At 46.1% G+C, this 23585-nt stretch overlaps 2 protein-coding genes across 3 annotated transcripts in view; one reads left to right on the top strand and one right to left on the bottom strand.

Moving 5' to 3' along the window:
* tp73 (tumor protein p73) overlaps positions 1-19303 on the bottom strand; it is a 122705-nt gene extending 103402 nt beyond the window's left edge. For both annotated transcript variants that reach the window (XM_078238764.1, XM_078238763.1), the window contains exons 1-2: positions 19214-19303; positions 16754-16892 (exon numbers count right to left, since the gene is read on the bottom strand). In XM_078238764.1, coding sequence (XP_078094890.1) covers positions 16754-16892; positions 19214-19272 — 198 coding nt within the window. In that variant the 5' untranslated portion in view covers positions 19273-19303. The remainder of the gene's footprint in view (positions 1-16753; positions 16893-19213) is intronic.
* The window catches only part of wrap73 (WD repeat containing, antisense to TP73), a 147078-nt gene continuing 125826 nt past the window's right edge, over positions 2334-23585 (top strand). Inside the window, exon 1 of the mRNA XM_078238767.1 lies at positions 2334-2456. Within this exon, the coding sequence (XP_078094893.1) occupies positions 2445-2456 (12 nt within the window). The 5' untranslated portion in view covers positions 2334-2444. The remainder of the gene's footprint in view (positions 2457-23585) is intronic.

The raw sequence follows: 23585 nt of genomic DNA, 5'->3' as shown, positions 1-23585 counted from the left end.
TCTTTAACCTGTGTTGAATGCTCCCTCCACCCACATTGTCTGTACCTTTAAGAACTGGCTGGCTGTAGAGATACGCATTCTGTAACTTGATTTGTGTCTGTGCACTGTTTGAGAGCAGATATCCACTCCATCTGACGAAGGAGCAATGCTCCGAAAGCTTATGGTATTTGCTACCAAATAAACCTGTTGGACTTTAACCTGGTGTTGTGAGACTTCTTCCTGATGTATAGGCAGGACTGAGGCCTTGACACATGACTGGGAAACCGTGCCATGCCTTTCTACATATTTATATATCATTCTGTAATTTTCCAAAACACAGGCGAAGCGACACATTAATATGGTGAAGTCTCTTCAGAAAAGCACCTATTTATAGGGCTGATTGTCCACAGGGACATCAACAACTTACATTTATACGGTGCATTTAATGTAGAAAATGCCCTAGCCATTTCGCAGAGGAGAAATGGACACACAGGTAGGGAAGAATTAGGAGAGTTGACCAAAAGTACAGTCAAATAGAAGGGGCTTTCGAAAGATGGGGCAGAGAGATCCACATGAAAGAATGCTGGCAGGAAATGTCAGAAATTAGGGCTAAGACAGCTGAAGGTTTTGAAACTGATGATGGAACAGAAAGAGAGGGGGAGGATACACAGGAGGCAAGATTTGGTGGACACATGAAGATACCAATTAGGAGAAGTAGGCTAGAAGACCCCTTGAGCCTGCTCCACCATTCAGTAAGATCATGGTTGATCGAATTGTGGCCTCAACGCCACTTTCCAAGGTTATTGGGTTTTCCCAATAACCTTTATCTCTCTTGTTCGGCAAGAATCTATCTACCCCTGATTTAAAATATTCAATGACCCGACCTCACCACTCTTCAGGGAGCAAAGTTTAAAATAGTCACAACCCTCAGAGAAAAATATCTCATCTCCATCATAAGTGGGAGACCTGTTATTTTTAAGACTGTGTCCCCTAGTTGTAGTCTCTCCCACAAGGGGAAACATTCTTTCAGCATCCACTCTGTCAAATCCCCTCTGGATCTTATGCTTTTCAATATGATTACCTCTTATTCTTCTAAATGCTAATGGATACAGGCCGAACCTCTCCACCCTTCCTCATAAGATAAATCCCCTCGTCTAAGGCATTAGTTGAGTGGACCTTCTCTGAACTGCTTCTAAAGTACTTGTATCCTTTCTCAAATAAGGAGACCAAAACTGTACACACCACTCTAGAGATGGTCTCAGTGACCTATGCAACTGCAGCAAAAACATCCCTACTTTTATATTCCGTTTCCCTTGCAATAAATGACAATATTCCGTTTGCTTTCCTAATCTTTTGCTGTATCTGCATACTAACATTTCATGTACTAGGACAGCTAGATGTCTACGTACTGCAGAGTTCTGCAATCACTATTTAAATATTTTGCATTCCTTTTCTTTCTACAAAAGTAGAAAAGTCCACATTACCAGAACTAGTATAGCCTGCTCTCTGTTAGGTGCTACAATGTGCTGCTTTAAGAAACTGTCCCAAAACACTCATCATCCAGGCTACCTTTGCAATCTGATTTGTCCAATCTATCTGACCAATCTATTAAAATCACCCATGATTACCGCCATATCTTTCTCACAAACCCCAAGCTTCCATTATTTCTTCCTGTATACGATGTACTAGGATCTGGTCACTGTTAGAGGGATAATAAACCCAAAAGTGGCTTCTTATCTTCATTGTTTCTGGCCTCAGTGCATTGGAGGGTGAGGTGAGCCACAGTGAAATAATCTACTGTCAGGAGAAGACAAGTCATAATGCTGCTGAGTGCTGCTGAATCAGTGGGGGAATGCCAAATCTGCTAATCCTCACAAAGCATGAAGCGATGCACTAGAGCTGGAGTGCCACCAACCAGCTTGCTCCTCTGGTCGTGGTGAGACGGGGATCCGGGATGACGGTAAGACTGCAAAGTCACAGATGCTTGAGCCACAGGTACTGGAAACATTAAGAACTTCAGTCATCAAAAAGTGAACTGTTGCAGCCAGAGTGTCCATTGAAGCACCAATGCAGATGGCACCATGCAGCACCTCTCCATTGTCTCTTCAGAGTGCCTAGTATGTATATGATTGAAATTACTGATCTTTATCCTCCCTTCCACAGAAGCGCCACCCATAGGAGCAGCTGGCAATCCCAAGGATTCCCTGTTAAGCTCCCAGGAAGATATTGTTCCTGCAGCAGTGTCACACCTTCTCTCGGAACTATGCACCAGCGCAGAAACTCATATCGGTGAGAATTAGGTCATCGGCTCCACAAATAGTGCAAAGTGGTGAGGGCACATCACGCTCGTGTGAAGACATGGCTGAGGCAGAGATCTCCTCGGGAGCTGACTGTGGGAGCACTGTTGGAGACCAGGACCACGCTGAGTTGGAGGCTGATGATAAGCATCTGGAGATGTCCATCAGATGGCAGATGCTGTATGTACAGTGGGATGTACGGGGAAATCTAGTGGAGATCCATGAAGATCTGCATGCAAATGCTTTGATCACTGAGTCTACATGGAACATGAGCACTGCGTTGATCCTGAGCACACATCCTCCTCCATTGGGAGAATGGCGATACTGGTGAAGCAGCTGCTTTAGGGACACCCTTAAGGGCTCCAGGGGACATGTTTGAACTAGCAAACCAGCACATTGGCTGTGACCTCTGGAGATCACTGCCAGTGTGAGAGATGACTGAGGCACCTGGTCACTCTGCTAGATGCCCATCCATCTAGGTTAATCATAATTATAGAATCCCTACAGTACAGAAGAGGCCATTCAGCCCATTGAGTCTACACCAACTCTCTGACAGAGTATCTTACCCAGGCCCTCTCCCTTACTCTATCCCTGTAACCCCACACATTTCCCATTGCTAATCCATCTCACCTATAAATCTTTGCATACTAAGGGTCAATTTAGCATGCCCAATCTACCTAACCTGCACATCTTTGGACTTTGGGGGGAAACCCACGCAGACAGGGAGAATGTCTGTGTGGAGTTTGCACAGTCACCCTAAGCTGGAATTGAACCTGGGTCCCTGATGCTGTGAGGCAGCAGAGCTAACCGTTGTACCACCCTTCTATGCACAAGATTTTATATACTTCTGGATCAGGTGTGTACCCAGCCCAGACATGTAAAATTCTGGTCTTGGAGTTTGTGAAGAATGTAACTCAGGAGGTCAGGAAGGAGGGTGGTGGAGAAGTTGAACCTGGAGATAACAAAAGCCGAAAGAAGGGTTTCATCAACAGTGAAAAAATGAGGTGGGTTGGGGGCAAGGGGAAGCAATACAGAGGTATTGGTAATGGATTGGATTTGGGGTTTGAAGTTCAAATGTGGTTGAAACAGGCGAAACATTGGTTGTGGGCCATCCACCTACATGGACCACCATAGGAACAAATCTGCTATTAATACATGCCACCCAGCTTTGGGGGCCATGGATTATATATTCAACTTACTGCCCATTATAAAAATAAGACATGTGATCCACAACACCAGTTGTACGCCTGTTTGTAGGTTGTTTTTTCTCTGAACCAGGACTGAGCTGCACCCAACTGTAGAATTCTTACTGCTGTATCAGCTATTTTTATCTGCAGTTACTTAAAATTTTGATTCAGGGCAAAATGGTTGGTAGTTCATGGCTTTCAGATTGGAAAGTCCCCAACTAACTGAAGTAAAAGGGACAAATTCATTCTTAGAAATTAAAAACTGAGTTTTATAATGAAGTATGTTACAATTAAATTGATTATTTTTAAAGGATGGCAAGGTTTGTGGCTATGAGTAGCTGAGAGCAGTTTAATTCCCTCACTTGGTAATAATAGAGCCTATTCAATATTTGGCTGCTCGGGCTGGTGCTGCAGATGGTGTAACAGAGCTTCTAGCTGACAGGCTTGGCTTGGTGTATAATTAGTGCGTCAAAGGAAGCTTTGACTGTGCCTCATTCCACTGACCCGAGGCCAAGACTATTAAACACAAACAGCTTCCCTCCATTAAGAGAGGTTTTGGTGGGAATAAGACATTAGAGGAGGGAAAAGTTCACATTTAGGAGGGAATCGCAGTTCAGTCGAATGCTTGTGTTTTATGCATCACTGTACGTGGTACTCCTGTTCAGTAACTTGCAAAAAATAAAAAGACTACCATCCATAAAAGTATCCTCAAGAAGATAAGCAAAATTCCTGCTGGCCAATCAGAAGAAGGAGTCTCACAACACCAGGTTAAAGTCCAACAGGTTTATTTGGTAACAAATACCATAAGCATTCAGCCTTATTTGCTACCAAATAAACCTGTTGGACTTTAACCTGGTGTTGTGAGACTTCTTACTGTGTTCACCCCAGTCCAATGCCGGCATCTCCACATCATCAGAAGCCGCCCAAGGGAAAAGACCCAGCACATGACTTAATAAACTAAAGCTATTCCTTTGTGAATATAAATGTGACAGAGAGGGCCTAATAGAAATAAACAAAATAATTGACAGGGTAGAAAGTATAAATTTAGAACAGCAGTTTCACATTGACATTAATCTAAAAAATCTCAGACACAACTGCATGTAACCTTATAATTTTTTGATTTGATTAATTGTCACATGAATAGAATAGAATCCCTACAGTACAGAAAGAGGCCATTCGGCCCATCGAGTCTGCACCGACCCACAATCCCACCCAGGCCCTACCCCCATATCCCTACACATTTACCCACTAATCCCTCTAACCTACGCATCTCAGGACACTAAGGGAAATTTTTAGCATGGCCAATCAACCTAACCTACACATCTTTGGACTGTGGGAGGAAACCGGAGCACCCGGAGGAAACCCACGCAGACACGAGGAGAATGTACAAACTCCATACAGACAGTGACCCAAGCTGGGAATCGAACCCAGGTCCCTGGATCTGTGAAGCAGCAGTGCTAACCACTGTCCTACCGTGCCGCCATGTATTAACATAGTGAAAAGTATTGTTTCTTGCGCGCGATAGAGACAAAACATACCATTCATGGAGAAGGAAACGAGGAAGTGCAGAATGTAGTGTTACAATCATAGCTCGGGTGTAGAGAAAGATCAACTTAGTGCAAGGCAAGTCCATTCAAAAGTCTGACAGCAGCAGGGAAGTAGCTGTTCTTGAGTCAGTTGGTACGTGACCTCAGACTTTTGTATCTTTTTCCCGATGGAAGAAGGTGGAAGAGAGAATGTTCGGGGTGCGTGGGGTCCTTAATTATGCTGGCTGCTTTGCCAAGGCAGCGGGAAGTGTAGACAGAGTCAATGGATGGGAGGCTGGTTTGCGTGATGGATTGGGCTACATTCACAACCTTTTGTAGTCCCTTGTGGTCTTGGGCAGAGCAGGAGCCATACCAAGCTGTGATACAACCAGAAAGAATGCTTTCTATGGTGCATCTGTAAAGGTTGGTGAGAGTTGTAGCTGACATGCCAAATTTCCTTAGTCTTCTGAGAAAGTAAACGCGTTGGTGGGCTTTCTTAACTATAGTGTCGGCATGGGGGGAACCAGGTCAGGTTGTTGGTGATCTGGACACCTAAAAATTTGAAGTTCTTGACCATTTCTACTTCATCCCCGTTGATGTAGACAGGGGCTTATCCTCCACTACGCTTCCTATTCAAATTATAGTCAACAACTCAGATATTGTATAGCCCTGAACATAGCATATGTAGGGCCACTGCCCCAAAGGTGGCTGAATAAGTTGTTTAATTGCATGCAGAATTGCAGGATTCTCAGGGTTTTTTTGGTGGGGGAGGGTAGTTTACACGTCACAATTCAGTGCATTTTCTTTGAAAGCCAAAAGTCAGAGCACTGCACATGACGATAAAAACATGTAAACCTTGAAATTCGAGCGCATCATTTTTGAATGACAAAGTCTGCACCTGAATAGCGAGACCCAAGATATCCCCTATATTGGGCCTCATTTCTTTGGAATTGGCAAGCTGTGTACAGCTGCCAGCCAAGTGTATTTTGAGACTGGGCCACAGAGACCCTCAGGTGGTAAAGTGTGGGTATTTTGGTTTTAGACCAGAAAGAGTGGGCATTCAGGCCTCAGGCCAGAAAGGATAATGGGGGGTTAGTGGTGGTGAGATTTTTGTAATATTGAGTTCAGACCAGCAGTCCCACCCTTTTTAGCTCCACACTTGGGCCTTCCTGCTGGTCAGTGTCACAAAATGCTGTGTGAATTGAGCACATGGTCTTTGAAGCACTGGGGTGCTCTGTAATCAAAAATTGATCCTGTGTACCGTGCAAGCCTAATATGCGATCTTGCTACCAGCGCATCTACCATATCCAATATGGAGGGCTGGAGATGTGTACACACTTCCTGCATGCCATACTGGGAACACGGTCTTGTATCCTACCCAGGGTTAGGACAACAAGGAGCATATTGGGAACTTGGTAGGCTGGTTAGTAATCATGAACCTGCCACCGTGCAGCTATGCTGGCAGAATTTCCCGTTGTGATAGTCCCAGGCCCCTGTCAATGACATAATGGGGTCCCTGCCATGAAAGGTCAGGAACACCATTACCATACATTCAAATGTCATTAGCAGGACTCCCTACTTTATCATCCCCCCATGCAAGGAACTCATCCCCCCCCTTCCCTCGCCCCCCAGAATGATGTCATGTTGGTGGGCTTTACAACAGCTTGTGACAAACGGGGACCTAGTGAATGGAAGTCGCTGGGGGTGCACAGCCAAGTACTGCCTGGTTATGACACCCACCCCTTCCATTTTCTATTTCCACAGTGTTTGAAAATATCCAGGAAAAGCCAGCAAGACATCTGGCAGGCTGACCTCTTCTTTTTTTTGTCCAAGACAACACTGAAAATAAATTGCAAAATTCCATCCCTGATTCATCATGGCCTCTACACTCCTTTTCCTGGGCAGAGTGCTTTCCCACAGTCTTCTCCCAGACTTTCACTATAGAGTTCACTGGAGATTTCTTCCTTAGACTCTAAACTAGGCAAATTGTCCAACCTCTTTCTCCCTCACAAACTCTGCCTCCAAATTGACCACGAACTCGGTGTGGTGAATGATAAACAAAGACACATGGAAAGAAGACTGTTCTGGAGTGAGATGTAGACATGGTGTGCAGTTGTACTTTAGTTCAGGTGGAATTCAGGGCATGGGAGTAAAAGAAGTCCTCCTTTTTTCAGCCTCCCATTAGTTGGTGAGTTTTCTTCCTTTTCTCCAAACTGAATGAGCACAGCTTTCAATTACTTTGTGTAAATTATTAGCGAAGTGATATGCAAGACTGTGCAGAAATGACAGGGCTGGTGGTGTGTCATGACTGCCACACATGGGAATCTGTGGAATGTACTGCATTCTCCGACAACCATATTTACAGAAAGTGTCTGCAGCATTAGCAACTTCAGCGCAAAGTTTCTGTTGAGTTGCAGAAACCACAGGGCATCAGGGAGGGGGGAAAGAGTTACCTGGACATTTTTTTCCAGGAGCCAGTCACACTCTGGATGATACGCAGAACTTTAAAACTGATCAATAGTCTGGGACAGGAGGGTATGGCTGCGAGTGAGGCAGGTGTCAGGAATCAGCATATAGTGATGGAGGAGTCTCAATCCTTGACTTTGTCTAACAGGTATGAGCTGCTTGCTACCTGTGTGGATGAGAAGGACTGCCAGGTTGATGAGCAGACTGGCCATGGCACAATGGTGAAGGATACCATTGGAGTGTGGGGAGAAAAGAGGAACTTGGTAGTGATGAATGACAGTGTAGTTAGGGGGATAGATACGGTTCTCTCCAGGCCTGACCAGGAACTCCGAAGGTTGTGTTGGCTGCCAGGATCAAGGATATCTCTTCACAGCTGAAGTGGAACTCAGGAGTGGGAAGGGGAAGATCCAGTAGGCATGATCCACATGGGAACTAATGACAGGGATAAAACCAGGTGATTCTCCCCAAAAAATTCTAAGTGTCGAATTAGTGGGAAAACTGGAGTTATTCACGCTGTTTTCTTTTTAGTGGGAGTTCACACTAGAATCTCCCACACACTGTGCATTGCAGAGACCACCAGCATGAATATCATTAAATTTCAGGGGGCTGAGCCTATTCACGCTGGAGAGGCTGCAATCAGTGGGCCTCTGCACATGCATAGTGGCCCCAAAGTGTCATCCTCTGGTTTGCTGGCCAGCCCGGGACCCCCGCAGTGCCGCTCCCCCCCCCCCCCCCCCATCCCCAACAACCCAATTGCAACTCCCTGTCCATTCCTGGGCCAGCCACGAACCGCCCCACCCCCCCCGCCCCCCCCCCCCACCCCACAATCCCGGCCTGCCCTGATCTCTAGCCCCTCCCCCACCCCCAACAGTGATGACTCCCTGCTGGCAGGACCCCCCTTCCCCCACCCAAGGCAGACCACAACCCTCCTAGCATGCCCCGATCGCTGGCCTCCCTCCTGCCCCCACCGATCCCTATGCAGTGTGGCAGCAGGACTCCTCACCCCCACTGATCGCCCCTTAGGCCCCAACCCCCAATAGGCCCTGCCCGGGGGCAATGCCAAGGTATCCCCTGGGCAGTGCTGGGGGGCACAGGCTGGCACTGCCAGGGTGCCCATGCCCAGGGGGAACCACTCCCCCACCACCCAATTGCCCCCCCCCCTTCACACCAGTGGGGTCAGGCTGCTAGTTCCCCGAAAGTGGGGAGCTATAGTGACCCCTGCTGGAGTGAAATACTCTGGCAGGATAGGAGATGCTAGCGGGCCTGGAGAATTCAGTCCCGGGCCTGCTAATATCATTTAAATAGTATGTGAAATACTATTTAAATGCTAGCTGATTTCCAGCACCGCACAGATGGCACTGGAAATCTGGGACTGGGAGAAGCAAGCGCGGCACAAACGCTCGTGGGAATTCCGCGAATCAGCTGATATGCGATTTTCACGGCCCGTTGTGCTAAAAGACTGTTTGTAGTAGCTTGGCTCCACCAGTTAAGGACAAACTATAGATGCTTATTCACAAACAACAACTATTTACAGAGTGGTGCAGATTCAATGTTTCCAGACATGACTTTAGAATGTAACTGCTGGGAGAAGCACAGACAAGTTGGAGTGAAGCCCCTACTTTGGTCAGCTAGGGTCATGTGACCTTTTTTAGAGGATTTCCACCAAAAGGGGCCGGACACCTCACTGCTGATATTTTTTTGTATGAATATGTTTATACAGAATGTTTGCTCTCACAAACTCTCTCTTCCAGGGAAGGAGTTTAATTTATATTTTTACATTTTTCACTCCATAAATGGTGCAATTCCATGACAAATTAGCACCTCAGTTAAGCTAGCAGGTAAAGGAAATTTTAGAGCAAACATTTTTACATTAAAATGTAACGGTTCACAAATGTCCTTCAGGGAAGGAAGTCTGCTGTCCTTACTTGGTCTGGCCTACATGTGACTCCAGATCCACAGCAATGTGGTTGACTCTCAACTGCCTTCTGAACAAGGGCAACTAGGGATGGGCAATAAATGCTGGCCAGCCAGCAACACCCATGTCCCATGAATGAAAAGAAAAATCACTGCATAAATTTCAAGGTCAATGCAACATATACTGAGTGTGCTAATAGGTGGAAAGGGGGGTTGTGATACGACCGGACCGGTAAGAAATTTAAGTTATGTCACCTGAGGGGGGAAACTGGCTGTGGTTAATTGGGTAAATTTAATTGGATAAATAGACCAAAATGTATGGAGGTATATGAACAGTGGGAACCATTTAACAGAAACAATTCAAAATATTGAAGAAAAAACATTCCACTCAGCAAGAAAGACCCATCCATGATTCACTCAGGAAATTTATTGCTCGATTAAAAAGAGGCTTACAATGTTGAAAAGAACAATAGCAAGTCTGAGGGTTGGGAGTGTTTAAAAATTAGCAGCGGGCCACCAAAAAATTCATAATACTTTTGGCACAATATCAAACATGAATTTCAATAAATTGATAATGTAAAAAATGAGTTGTTGATTAAAATGGCCATTAGAGGGTGAGTGTGTGTGTGTGTCTAGCTCACTCAGTCTAAGGTGCACACACACACTCTTCCCCATTCACCCCACACACACACACACACACTCTTCCCCATTCACTCCACACACACACTCTTCCCCATTCACCCCCCCCCCCACACACACACTCTCTCTCTCTCCCACACACACACACTTCCCCATTCACCACACAAACACACACGCTTCCCCCTTCTCCACACACACTCTTCCCCCTTCTCCACACTGATGCACTATAATCAAGCAAAGACTAGTTTGTATGCAAGAACAAATAGGCTTTTATTCGCAAAAGACTTGGAGCACACCCATGCTGCTGAACTGGTTATAGACTGAGGCAGGGGGGTTGGGAGCAGTCACCTTTATACCTGGACATGGGGGGGGAGGAGTCTCAGGCAGGGCCGGCAGGGGCATGCCCAGGCACGTCACACACACACACAGGCAATAAGCTTAACAGTGGTTTACCACATTCACCCCCTGCTTTTAAAAAAAAGAGTCTGGCGGGGGTGAGGTGGGTGGAACGATATTTACAGAATTACAAATTTACAAATTCAGTCTCTCTGGGGGCTTGATCTGCCGCTGCGACCGCTGTAGTGCCGGTTGTGGTGTCGGTTCCGGTGGCCGCAGTGTTGGTTCAGGTGTCAGGCCGTAGTCGCTCGAGTCGTCTGTAGTCCCTTCCGATTGTCGGGTGTGTGGTGGCGGCTCCTGGGGCTCAGGCGTGCTGTATACGGGGGTTGGGGGTGTGGGGTTGGGGGTCGTCGTGGTCCCTAGGGCACCTGCGGGTGCCAGGTCTCGAATGGAGACTGTGTCTTCCCACCTGTTGGGGTACGCCACATAGGCGTATTGGGGGTTGGCGTGGAGGAGCTGGACCCTTTCGACCGGGGGGGTCCGACTTATGGGTCCTCACATGCTTCCGGAGGAGGAAAGGGCCTAGGGACGTCAGCCACGACGGTAGTGAGGTCCCGTGGAGGACTTCCTGGGAAAACAAACATCCTTTCGTGAGGGGTAGCATTGGTAGCTGTGCAAAGGAGTGATCTAATCGAGTGTAGTGCATCAGGGAGGACCTCTTGCCAGCGGGTGACTGGAAGACCTTTAGATCTCAGAGCTAGTAAAATGGCCTTCCAGACTGTCGCGTTCTCCCTCTCTACCTGTCCGTTCCCCCTGGGGTTGTAGCTGGTGGTCCTACTCGTGGCTATGCCTTTGGAGAGCAGGTACTGTCGCAGCTCATCACTCATAAAGGAGGATGCCTGGTCGCTATGAATATAGCTAGGGAAACCGAACAGGGTGAAGAGGCTGGGCAGGGCCCTGACGACCATGGCCGAGGTCATATCCGGGCAGGGAATAGCAAAGAGGAAACATGAATATTCGTCAATGACGTTGAGGAAGTATATGTTGTGGTCAGAAGAGGGGAGGGGGGCCTTTGAAGTCGATGCTTAGGAGTTCGAAAGGGCGGGTGGCTTTTATGAGGTGTGCTCTATCTGGCCGATAGAAGTGCGGCTTGCACTCTGCGCAGACCTGGCAGTGTCTGGTTATAGACCTGACTTCCTCAATGGAGTAGGGCAGGTTACGGGCTTTAATGAAGTGAAAAAACCTGGGTGGCAGAGGTCGTTGTGGAGAGTCTGCAATTGGTCTATTTGTGCGCTGGCACATATTCCCCGGGACAGGGCGTTTGGGGGCTCATTGAGCTTCCCGGGCCGGTATAAGATGTCGTAATTGTAGGTGGAAAGCTCGATTCTCCACCTCAATATTTTATCATTTTTGATCTTGCCCTGCTGCATGTTGTTAAACATGAATGCAACTGACCATTGGTCTGTGAGTAGGGTGAATCGTTTACTAGCTAAGTAGTGGCGCCAGTGCCGTACAGCTTCCACTATGGCTTGGGCCTCCTACTCGACAAAGGAGTGTCGAATTTCAGGGCCTTGTAGGGTTCATGAGAAGAAGGCCACGGGTCTGCCCGCCTGGTTAAGGGTGGCGGCTAGGGCGAAGTCAGACACATCGCTCTCCACCTGGAATGGGATGGATTCGTCTACAGCGTGCATCGTGGCCTTCGCGATGTCTGCTTTGATGTGGTCGAAGGCCAGGCGGGCCTCTGCCGTCAGGGGAAAAGAGGTGGATTTGGTGAGCGGACGGGCTTTATCCGCATAATTGGAGACCCACTGGACGTAATACGAGAAGAAGCCCAAGCATCTCCTCAGTGCTTTGAGGCTGGTGGGGAGGGGAAGTTCCAGGAGGGGACGCATGCGGTTGGGATCGGGACCGATGACCCCATTTTCCACAACACAACCAAGGATGGCGAGGCGGCGTGTGCAGAATACGCACTTCTCCTTATTATAGGTCAGATTTAGGAGTGTGGCGGTGTGGAGGAATTTGTGGAGGTTGGCGTCGTGGTCCTGCTGATCATGGCCGCAGATGGTGACGTTATCCAGGTACGGGAAGGTGGCCCGCAGCCCGTTCTGGTCTACCATTCGGTCCATCTCACGCTGGAAACCAGAGACCCCATTGGTGACGCCGAAGGGCACCCTAAGGAAGTGATAGAGGCGGCCATCCACCTCGAAGGCAGTATATTGGCGGTCTTCCGGGTGGATAGGGAGCTGGTGGTATGCAGGTTTTAAGTCGATGGTGGAGAACACCCGATATTGCGCAATCTGATTAACCATGTCAGATATGCAGGGGAGGGGGTACGCGTCCAGCTGCGTGTAGCGGTTAATGGTCTGACTGTAGTCAACGACCATGCGATGTTTCTCCCCAGTCTTAACAACTACTACTTGGGCTCTCCAGGGGCTGGTACTGGCCTCGATGATCCCCTCCCCTTGGAGCCGTTGTACTTCGGACCTGATAAAAGCCCTGTCTCCAGCACTGTACCGTCTGCTCTTGGTGGCGATGGGCTTGCAGTTGGGGGCGAGATTTTCAAACAGTGAGGGAGGGGTGACTTTAAGGGTCGAGAGGCTGCAGGTGGTGCGCGGGGCGATCTAAGAACTGGTGATTGCAAAGAGAGCGGGGGAAAAGGCCCATTATACTCCATGGTGACGCTCTTAAGGTGACACAGGAAATCTAGCCCTAGGAGTACGGCAGCACAGAGTTGTGGCAGCATAAGGAGCCTGATGTTTTTGTACACTGTGCCCCGTACAGTCAGGGTCGCCACGCAGTACCCGAAGACATCCACCGAGTGGGACTTTGAAGCCATGGAGATCGTTTGCTTCACTGACAGTACTGAAAGGGCGTAGCGGCTCACTGTGTTAGGGTGAATAAAGCTCTCCGTACTCCCACAGTCAAATAAACAGTTGGTAGTGCGACCGTTTACCTCGATGTCCATCATGGACCTGGTGAGTTGGTGAGGCCTGGATTGGTCCAATGTAACCGAAGCCACCGTTGGATTTTGCGACGCTGCTGATGGCCTCCAAGATGGCGGCCCGCACGGCTCACACGCGGCTACCGGCGCCCAAGATGGCGGCCCCCGCGGGTCGCACATGGCGCTACTGGGCTTGGCGGTCGACTTCGCCCTGCATACCTTCGCGTAACGGCCTTCTTTCCACACCCGGAGCAGATCGCATCCTTCGCCAGGCAGCATTGTCGGGGGTGCTTCCCCAGGCCGCAGAAGTAGCACTTCGGGCCTCCAGAGACTGCCGCAGCAGTCGGGTCATTGGTGGGACGTGGCATGGCATAGGCCTGTGGCCCTCCCAAATACAGAGGTGGCGGCGACTGCGGCGTCCATGATGCGCCCCTGGTCAGGGGTATAGGCCTCGAGATTATGGAAGGCCACCTCTAACTAGTCGGCAAGCGCTACAGTCTTTTGTAGATCCAGCCCACCAGTCATTGTCGGATATAGTTTGACCCGATACCCGTGACATAGGCATCTCTGATCAAGTCCTCAGTGTTTTGGGCGGCTGTTATGGCCTTGCAGTTGCAGGCCCTGCCAAGTGCTCGCAACACACGCAGGAATTGGCTGCCCAATTCTCCTGGCTGTTGTCTGCGAGTAGCCAGAAGATGTCTGGCGTAGATTACATTAGTCTGTTTGTTGTACTGGCCTTTTAAAAGTTCGATCGCATCCTCGCAAGTTTCAGCGTCTCTAATCATCGAGAATACTTGATCGCTTACCCGGGCGTGGAGCACGTGTAGCTTGTCGGTCCGGACGACGGAGGCGGAGGCGGTGAGGAAAGTTTCGAAACATCGCAGCCAGTGATCGAAGCTGTTAGAGGCTCCTACGGCTTGAGGATCCAATTCTAATCTATCGGGTTTTAGTATCTGCTCCATCCCAAAACTTTTTGCGAATAAAATTGATGCACTATCAATCAAGCAAAGACTAGTTTGTATGCAAGAACAAATAGGCTTTTATTCGCAAAAGACTTGGAGCACACCCATGCTGCTGAACTGGTTATAGACTGAGGCAGGGGGGTTGGGAGCAGTCACCTTTATACCTGGACCAGGGGGGGAGGAGTCTCAGGCAGGGCCGGCAGGGGCATGCCCAGGCATGTCACACACACACACAGGCAATAAGCTAACAGTGGTTTACCACACACACTCTTCCCCCTTCTCCACACACACTCACACTCTCTCTCTCTCGGTCTTCTCCCTCACTTCCCGGCAGTCAGTTTCTCCCAGTTTCCCCCCTGCCCACCTCTGGCAACCAGCTTTTTTTTCCTCTCTCTCACTCTTCACCTCCAGCAGCTTGTTTAGCACACATGAACAGCAAGTGAATGAATGATCGAATAATTGGTTTTTGATCAAATTAAACTGTTGAAAAACCTTTGAGGTGTACTTGCTGTAGGGCTAAATTTTCACACCGAAATGGGAGAGACAGGAGTCAGGTTTATATCCAAAACGCATTTTCATGGAAAAACGGATTGAAGTTAAGTTTTTCATGTTGGTAAGCCTTTAACTGACAAGGAGATGGGTTCCTTGTTCAATTAAGGATGGTGGACAGGCTCTCAGCTTGAGGGCTGATCTGAAGCCTTCCAGCTTCAGAGGAGTACAAGGTATCTGGGAGGGCACTTCAACAAGAAGGTGCTCTCAGGCTCTCAGCAACTCTCAAAAATATTTCATATAAAAAAAAAACAAACAAAGCCAGGTCATCATTGTGTGTGGGGTTGAACGGGACCCCTCTATAGGGTGTTTTTTTGGCTATCTCCCCAACGCAGCCAGGCAGGAAGGACCTTTAGGCCTACCTGCAGCACTGGTATCCCAACCTGCCAAATATCCCAGTAGACCTCCTGAACATTCTTTTAAAAAGGCTCTTAATGAGTCTATTTGCCTGCTCATCTTGAGAGGACAGACACAGTCTTCCTGCGCCCCAAACTTTCCTCCCCCAAAAGTAACCAGCGTCAGAAATGGCATCCTAATGCTGACACATATACCAACGCTGGCCAGTGTACCATCTACAGCAGCAAAGCATATTGGAATGAATTTTACTGCCCCGCCCGCCATGAGAATCAGAGCAGACTAAGGGCAGAAAATGGGAAGGTCTCGACCTCGGGTGGGATTTTACGGTTTTGGGATGAGCGAGGCGGTAAAATCCCACCCATCATGTCTTATGGTAAATGCGGTAGGATTCTCTGCAATTTTGTTGGAGGCTCAGTGTTAAACTTGGTAATAACGTACCCACTATGATAATCCTGCTCTTTTGGGAAATGTGTATCATTGCTCTTTGGGAATGTATACATTATCATGTTTGTGCTTGTCCGCTGCTGTGTGCGCCTGTGGGTGCATGTATATGTATCGGTATGTTTAAGCAAAATATGTATAATGTGTATGTGTTAAGGGTTAAGAACCCGTTTAGATCTTTGCATTTCCAGTAGCACAGTTGGTAAACGTGATACTTATTATGGAGCTGAGCCATAAAGGCCAGCAAGGTTTCAATTTAACTGGAATTAGTGCCGAGTTAGATCCGCTCAGTCAGGATTACAGTTGGAAGTCTACAAACCGGGGCGGTACAGTGGTTAGCGCTACTGCCTCACAGCTCCAGGGACCCGGGTTCGATTCCCGGCTTGGGTCACTGTGTGTGTGGAGTTTGCACATTCTCCCCATGTCTGCGTGAGTTTCCTCCAGGCGCACTGGTTCCCCCTCTCAGTCCAAAGATATGCGGGTTAGGTGGATTGGCCATGCTAAATTCCTCCTTAGTCAATTTATTAGGGTAAATGTATGGGGTTATGGAGATAGGGCCTGGATGGGATTGTGGTCGGTGCAGACTCGGTGGGCTGAATGGCCTCCTTCTGCACTGTAGGATTCTATCGGAATGCCACTCCTCATTGCTTTCCATTGACTTTTGATACAAAGAATGTAGACATCAGAGAAGGACAGGATTGCACACACCCACTTGCCGCCACATGCCACACACACTTTTAAATAGAATGACTACTTGGTGAAGTATTGGAAGTTATCAGTACATGTGTGATCATTACCAACAAGAACGAGTGCCTTCAGAGAGGGGAAGTGAAAATGGGAAAACAAATCTCAGCCCAGCGTGTCAATTTTGGTGCCTGTATCCCTTATCCAAACCGAAAATTGCTTATTGTTCCTCGGATCCATTACCACATTTCCTGACACATAACATTTAGTTATTAACCATGACAGATCTACAAAAAGGTTACTGTCATTCTAATGCTTCAAAAATGGTCACAACAGAGGAATGTTAAAATGTACAAGTCAAGCCTCACTCTTTCAGTTATCAAGCTGCCACTCCATAATCTAACATTTTTTGATCATTATTCCATTACCATACCAAACAACATGAACCAAAAGAAAGAGGTTTGACTATACTCACCATCACGGACTCATTCATATCCCTCATCTGAAACACATCCATGCAAACCTCGGTTCGGTTCTGTGGTAAATTTGGCACAGCCTCATTGCTGCCAGAAAGGTTGGTTTGTGGAATATCAAAGTAAGTACTGTCTGGTTCTCTGGGAAAAAAAACAAATGCCATAGTTCACCAACTGTGTTTGGATGAAATTCACCTCAAGCTCCGACTTGCCAACCTTAATCATTGGGTGGGATTTTCTGGCCTTTCACCCCCTGTTTTCCATTGTCAGATGCAGCTCACCATTGATCTTTGGCAGGAGTTTCTGTTCCTGCCCATATTGATGGTGTTTTGTGTTGTTCTTTGGCTGTGCTGCTGGGGAACCCGCTGCAGGGGTCACCATTGGTGGGAGTGGAAGATCCTGCCAGTGGTAGCGACCTGAAAATTCAGCCCATTATTAGTTGGTGGACGCAACACTTAAGATGGGAGATACTTTAAAAAAATCTTTCTAATGCATTTTTGCTCATCAACTAGAGGTGTATATTTGCTGGGAAATGCAACTCCTTCAATTCCAGGCACCCTGTGTGAGGATTGTTGTAGGGTGTTAGTTACAGTTTGAAGTCACACTCAACATGATTTTAAATGCTTCATATCTTTCCCTGGGGCATGTATTGGTTCCTCAGGGTATTCAAGACTACGAATTCTTTGAGCACCTTTTCTTCCTGCTGTTGGGCCTGACTGTACTTCTGGTTGAATTTTTCCAACTCCTACTTTGATTTGCCAGCAATGGAATTCAGAGCTGTTACTGCCTTTTTGTGCTTTTGTAACTCCTCAGAAATGTGTTTGTTAAGAAATTGAATAGTTTGGTTCACAATAAGTCTCGATAAGTCTAGATAAATCTAGCTTATCATGCACATTCGAAAGGTACATACTCAGTTTGAATTTTGTGGTTCAAATCTTCTGAATCATTTTACAACCTTACTTCATTTTCCTTTTGTAGGGTTTGCGTATTTTGAACTTTATCAGATTTATTCACAGTCAGCTTACATCATATGGCCACCTGTTGTTGTAGTTTGGGTAATGTGTTGGGGTTTCCAGAAATATATATTTTTTGGACTTTGGAATGTTCTTTGCCTCTCTGGCACCCTTGTCTGGTTTGCTTAAGTAATGTCTTTTCCTCTTTTACAATTTTAGTGGGAGTTGTCTATCACTCTTTTTAAGTGCAATGCACTGCACAACGGTTAATAATTTGTCAAAGGTTTTTAACATTTCATCAAAGCTGGTTGAGGACTCAATGCACTATATTAGGATTACTTCATCAGCATAAAAATATATCAAACTGGACTTTTTCTGACTTTCCTTAGACCTGATAGACTCTGGTGGCTTAGAAATTCTCTTCTCCAGGACACCCAATTTTTCCATTAGGTTTGGCCCTTGAATAAGTCCAAATTGTTCTAGAAGAATGGAATTCTGATCCATTGTTAAAAATTTAACAGTGCAGGTTCTGCTTTGAGAGCTTTCTGAATTTCAAGATGGTGTTGTGGTTCACTTGTAGACAAATAATCTCCCATGCTTACTGGTTTAGGTGGGCTCCATTACAATGCAAGTTGTGCTCAGCTTGAAAAAAAGATTCAACAATGGTTGCCTGTATTGGCTGCCTTGCAAAGGTATTTTGCTCAACATTTTACTTAAGAAGTCACACATTTGTCGAATCCTGGTTTTTGTTTGCTCTCAGCTGAGTTTAGAAATCATGATTCACCCAGATTATTTAACTAATTATTTTTTCTGCTTTGGAGCAAGCTCAGGCATTACATTCAGGTGTGGACTCGGGGATCAGGTTTTAGCAAACTTAGTTTGTTTTAAAACTGCACTTTTGACTCTGAATTAAAGTTTTCTCAGGACTTTCTATAGCCTGGAGAATTAAAACATTTAGTTCACCCTGGCTAAATCTTTGGGATAAGAAGCTGGACTTCCAAAGAAAATTCAAAGAAGTCTTCTGTGCAATAGAGATTTTAAAATTTCTGCCATCAGCTTCCAGGCCTTTCTTTAGAGCTTTTCCCTGGTGAGGGGGATGGGGGCTGTTGCGGGGAGAGAAAGTAAATATAGTTCAATTGGAAAGGCAGGCATGCTGAATCCAGAAGATAAATAGAAACGCACTTGCATCTAGATCCAGCACTCCTCACCAGGGTTTAGCAGACGGGTTACCTGAGGGCTGGAAACCCAAAATATCCATCTTTAAATTTCAAATAAGGAATAACAATGAGGCATGGAGTCTCATTATAATATCGAAATAGCTAACCAGCTTCCTTGGGAGTATCCATCATGCTGCCTCCATTCAAACAGGAAGGGGGAAGAGTTGGGTTTGGGATTCTGACCTGATCTAAACCTGCCTGATTTTTTGGGGATAAACCATCCCCTCCAATCCCCCTTCCTCCATCCCAAAGGAGTCGTCTATATGTGGAAAAAACACAATTGCAGACTTACAAACTACTCCAGAGATGTTCAAATGTAGGCCCTTCATCTGCTGGTGAAGATTGGGCCATCTTGGCTTTGGGATGGTCCAGTGATGGGTAAAGTATTCTATGACCAAAGTAAAGAAACAGATAAGCACATTTTGCATCATGGAGTGATGGACATATTTTTGATTACTTATATTCAGCTAACAAAATGAAACTTAATAGTTGTTATAATTTAGTTGGTGTGTCTGCTTATGGCACATCAACTTCAAGTTCAACCCAATTCCCTCCATGATCCTGTCCAACTTTATCCAAGATATTTTCTCCAGCTATATGTTAAGAGTCCTTTACAGCAATCTAGAAGGGATGGCTGACCAAGTTGGCAATTATATATCACAGATTAAAATTAATTACAAAAAGTTTTTTTTTAAAGACAGTACTGAAGATCATAAAGAAAAACATTGGCATTCCAACTGACCATTGGACCTATGTACAGTGGAAATATTTAAAACATATTTGTATAAAATGAACACATCACTTTCCAAACCCACCAATGACTCATTAATATCCATTGGGTGAACAAATTTTGAAAACAATACTCAATCATGAAGATTTAACTCTAACTGATATGTCAAATCTACTTGATGTCTGGTCATGATTCTGTTGAAAAATGCAGGTGGTGGTTGGAGAACCAAGCTTCTATTACAGAGATGCAAAGAACTTTTTCAATGTTTTGGTTTACTTATTTCAGAACTGAAATTAACAATAATTGTTTTGTTTCCTCCACGCCGCAGTTTGTGTTATAATTAATATTGCTATTGCTCTTGTTAGTCCGTTATTCAATTGTTTTAATATTGACTTCTTTCATTTGCTAAAAATTGTTCAAATGACAAAATAACCTTGATTGTTCAATTCATAAATACAAATGCATTATGTGAAATTGAGCCTTAAAATCAAGTTGAAATAAGATCAGATAATCTCAGCTGCATTGACACTGCAATTAGGATTAGGGTCTTGATACTCCTTGATTAGTTGGAGACTGTTGGCCAGTTTTTCTGCTCCTAATTGCTCTTCAGAGTGTTAATACTTGCATGTCAGGTGCGAACAGAATCAGACTTGGTTGTGATGCCTCTATTAGTCTAATAGCCTGTTCCCATTCTTTCTAGGCTCATCAACAATAAATGACCATTTGGACAGGGTATCAGATAGCAGGTCGAACCTCTGATTCAATTGTTCTGATTAGAAACTGAATTTGTATGGTGCATTATCAGATCTGGTTGATAAGGTTGTTAAGAAGGCATCGGAGTGTTAGCTTTTATTGGTAGAGCGATTGAATTTCGGAGCCAGGAGGTCATGTTGCACTGTACAAAACTCTGGTGCGGCCCCACTTGGAGCTTTAGAGGAGATCTGGCTAGTGTAAAGGAGGGATGTGGCAGAGATAGCTGATCAACTGTCCAAGTCATGAGTTTCTTGCACTTGTTGTTGGAGTGAATGGTGAAGGAGCCAGGGTTTAAGATGATTAACAGTAGAGAAAAGAAGCCGGAAACTATTGTTGCATTCCAGGATGATTCTGGAATAGCGAGCAGTTTTCGCGGTCGAGAGCAGGACCTGATAATACTTTGTGATCCAGTCATATTTGGCTGTTGATGACTAAACCAGTTGTCTACCATATCCTTTCAATTCTGCATCCCTTGGACTTAAGGGAGCAGAGATGAATGCTAATAACAGGGGAACGGCCAGAGTTTTTCCACACAGCGGATCGTGAATGCCTGGAATGCGCTGCTAGAGGAGGTGGTGGAAGCAGATTCTATAACAACGTTCAAGAGGCATCTGGATAGATACATCAATAGGCAGGTAATAGAGGGATATGGACCACCCAGAGGCAAGAAAATTCGATTAGAGAGGCATCTGTGTCGGCACAGACTTGGTGGGCCGAAGGGCCTGTTCCTGTGCTGTAATGTTCTTTGTTCCAATGTGTGCAATGGTTTTATTAGGGACTAGGGCATCAAAGGTGCCATTATTCTCTACCACTTTCCCAAGTACAATAAAAATTTTCTCAGTTAGATGTTTTCACTGCTTTCTTCCTCAGTCTCTGCAGCAAATAAATTGTCATCCTCAGATTTAAATTTCCATCTCAACTCGTCATGCTCTCTCCCCTCTTGAGTTAACTACCTCTTCTTCCACCTTAATTCCCTCCCTTCTGAACTCCTATTCATGACCACCACCTTGGCCTTGCCATCTCACGTGGTCTTGCTTGTTTCATTGTATCAATCACAGATACCGTTCCTTCACTGTCATTAGGTCAAAGCCCTCACACTCCCTTCCTAACAGTACTATGGGTTTACCTACATCACAAGGCCTGCAGCAGTTCAAGAAGGCAGTTCACCAACACCTTCTCAAGTGCAATTAGGAATGGGCAATAAATGTTGTAGAATCATAGAATCCCTACAGTGCAGAAGGAGGCCATTTGGCCCATCGAGTCTTCACCGACCACAATCCCACCAAGGCCCTAATCCCGTAACCCCACATATTTCCCCTGCTAATCCCCCTGATACTCGAGTCAATTTAGTACAGCCAATCCACCTAACCCGCACATCGTTGGACTGTGGAAGGAAACTGGAGCACCTGGAGGAAACCCATGCAGACACGGGGAGAATGTGCAAACTCCACAGTCAGACAGTGACCTGAGGCCGGAATTGAACCTGGGTCCCTGGCGCTGGGAGGCAGTAGTGCTAATCACTGTGCTACCGTGCTGCCCTGGCACAGTTGGCCAAAGTCAGTGATGCCCACACTTTGTGAAAGAATTTAAAGCAAGACAAGGCCCTGTATCACTGTCCACTAACACCCACTTCCTATGCCCTACCCTTTCCTCCCTCTGTACTCGCCCCTGGAAAAAAACTATCCCCCAATTCAATTACAGCTGCACTATCAAAATCCCAATTGTCTATACTTTAGCCCTTCATTCACCACAACAGTTCTGCAGCTACTGATTTGCTCAGCAACACCCTCGCATCCATCACAAGGAGACCGCAGCTCTCCAGAAGAGCAATGCAGCTACTCCAGCTTTCCACATTCTTCCCTGTAGCTATGCAATTTTATTTTATTCAGATGTTTATATAATTCCATTTTGAAAGCCATGACTGAATCTGTCACCATCATGTTCTCAGACAGTGCATTCCAGATAGTAATTGCTCGCAGCATAAAAAGGATTTTGTTCATGTCGCCTTTGGTTCTTCTGCCATTCACCTTAAATTGGTGTCCTCTGATTCTTGATCCTTCCACCAATGGGAATCACATTTTCCTATCTATTCTGTCCAAATCCCTCATCATTTTGAATATATATATTAAATTTCCTCTCAGCGTTCTCTTTTCTATGGAGCACAGCCCAGATTCTTCAATCTATCCATGTAACCGGAGTTCTTCATTCCTGGAAACAGTCTCATGAATCTTCACTGCACCCTCTCAAATGCTTTCACATCCTTCCTAAAGGAAGTGGTGCCCAGAATTGGGCACAGTACTCCACTTGAGGTTGAACCAGTGTTTCATAAAGGTTCACCACAATGTCCTTACTTTCCTACTCTATGCTTCTATTGATAAAACCCAGCATCCCATTATTAACCACTTTTTCATCCTGCCCTGCCACACTCAATGACTTGAGCACATCTACTCCAAGGTCCCTCTGTTCCTATACCCCCTATAGAATTGCGTATTGCCTCTCCTCATTCTTCCTACCAAAGTGCATCATACTTCACTGCATTAACTCCTGTGAAATACCTTAGGGTATTCCATTAATTTCAAGACACTATATGTAAAAGGTTAACTTCATGAGCATCTGATTCTGATACAACTCCTGTGGTAACTGCGATGTAATGTTACATGGTTAAGTAACTGAGAACTGGTTGGAAACAAGAAGTAGAACCTTGTGTATAGCACGGAGATGTACAAGGATATCTGTACATAAGCAGGAATGGTTTTTACGAATAACAGTTTAGGATAACAGACAAACCCTCAGGAATCACGTCCAAGACTCGAACTCAAGACAAAACATAGTGCCAGTGGACAGCGCGTGAAAGACCAAGAAAGCCACTAAGTGAAGACTGCAGACTGAATAGGAGTCCTACTCCTAGAATTCAAATCCTTGGAAAAAGGGCAAGAAAAAAAATGAAGACTCACCAGAGAAAGGAGCATTGTGGGTGCAGCAGAAGCCCAGACAGCAGTGAATAAGTCAAACTTCAGAAGCAGCAATGGATTCAGAGCTTAGGGTAAGCACTGCTACTCCTAGAATTGTTCTGAAATGCCCAAGTCTCATAACAGGCCCAACATTGAGAATTAGAGGAAGAGATTCTCCAGATACAGAACAGTTTCGGGTTTGCATAAGCAGCAGAAGGATCAGGTCCTGC

This window comes from Mustelus asterias, chromosome 22 (assembly GCF_964213995.1).
Source record: "Mustelus asterias chromosome 22, sMusAst1.hap1.1, whole genome shotgun sequence".
Classification (NCBI taxonomy): Eukaryota; Metazoa; Chordata; class Chondrichthyes; order Carcharhiniformes; family Triakidae; genus Mustelus; species Mustelus asterias.
Note: the sequence above shows the minus strand (reverse complement) of the source record. Positions and strands in the feature narration are given on the sequence as shown.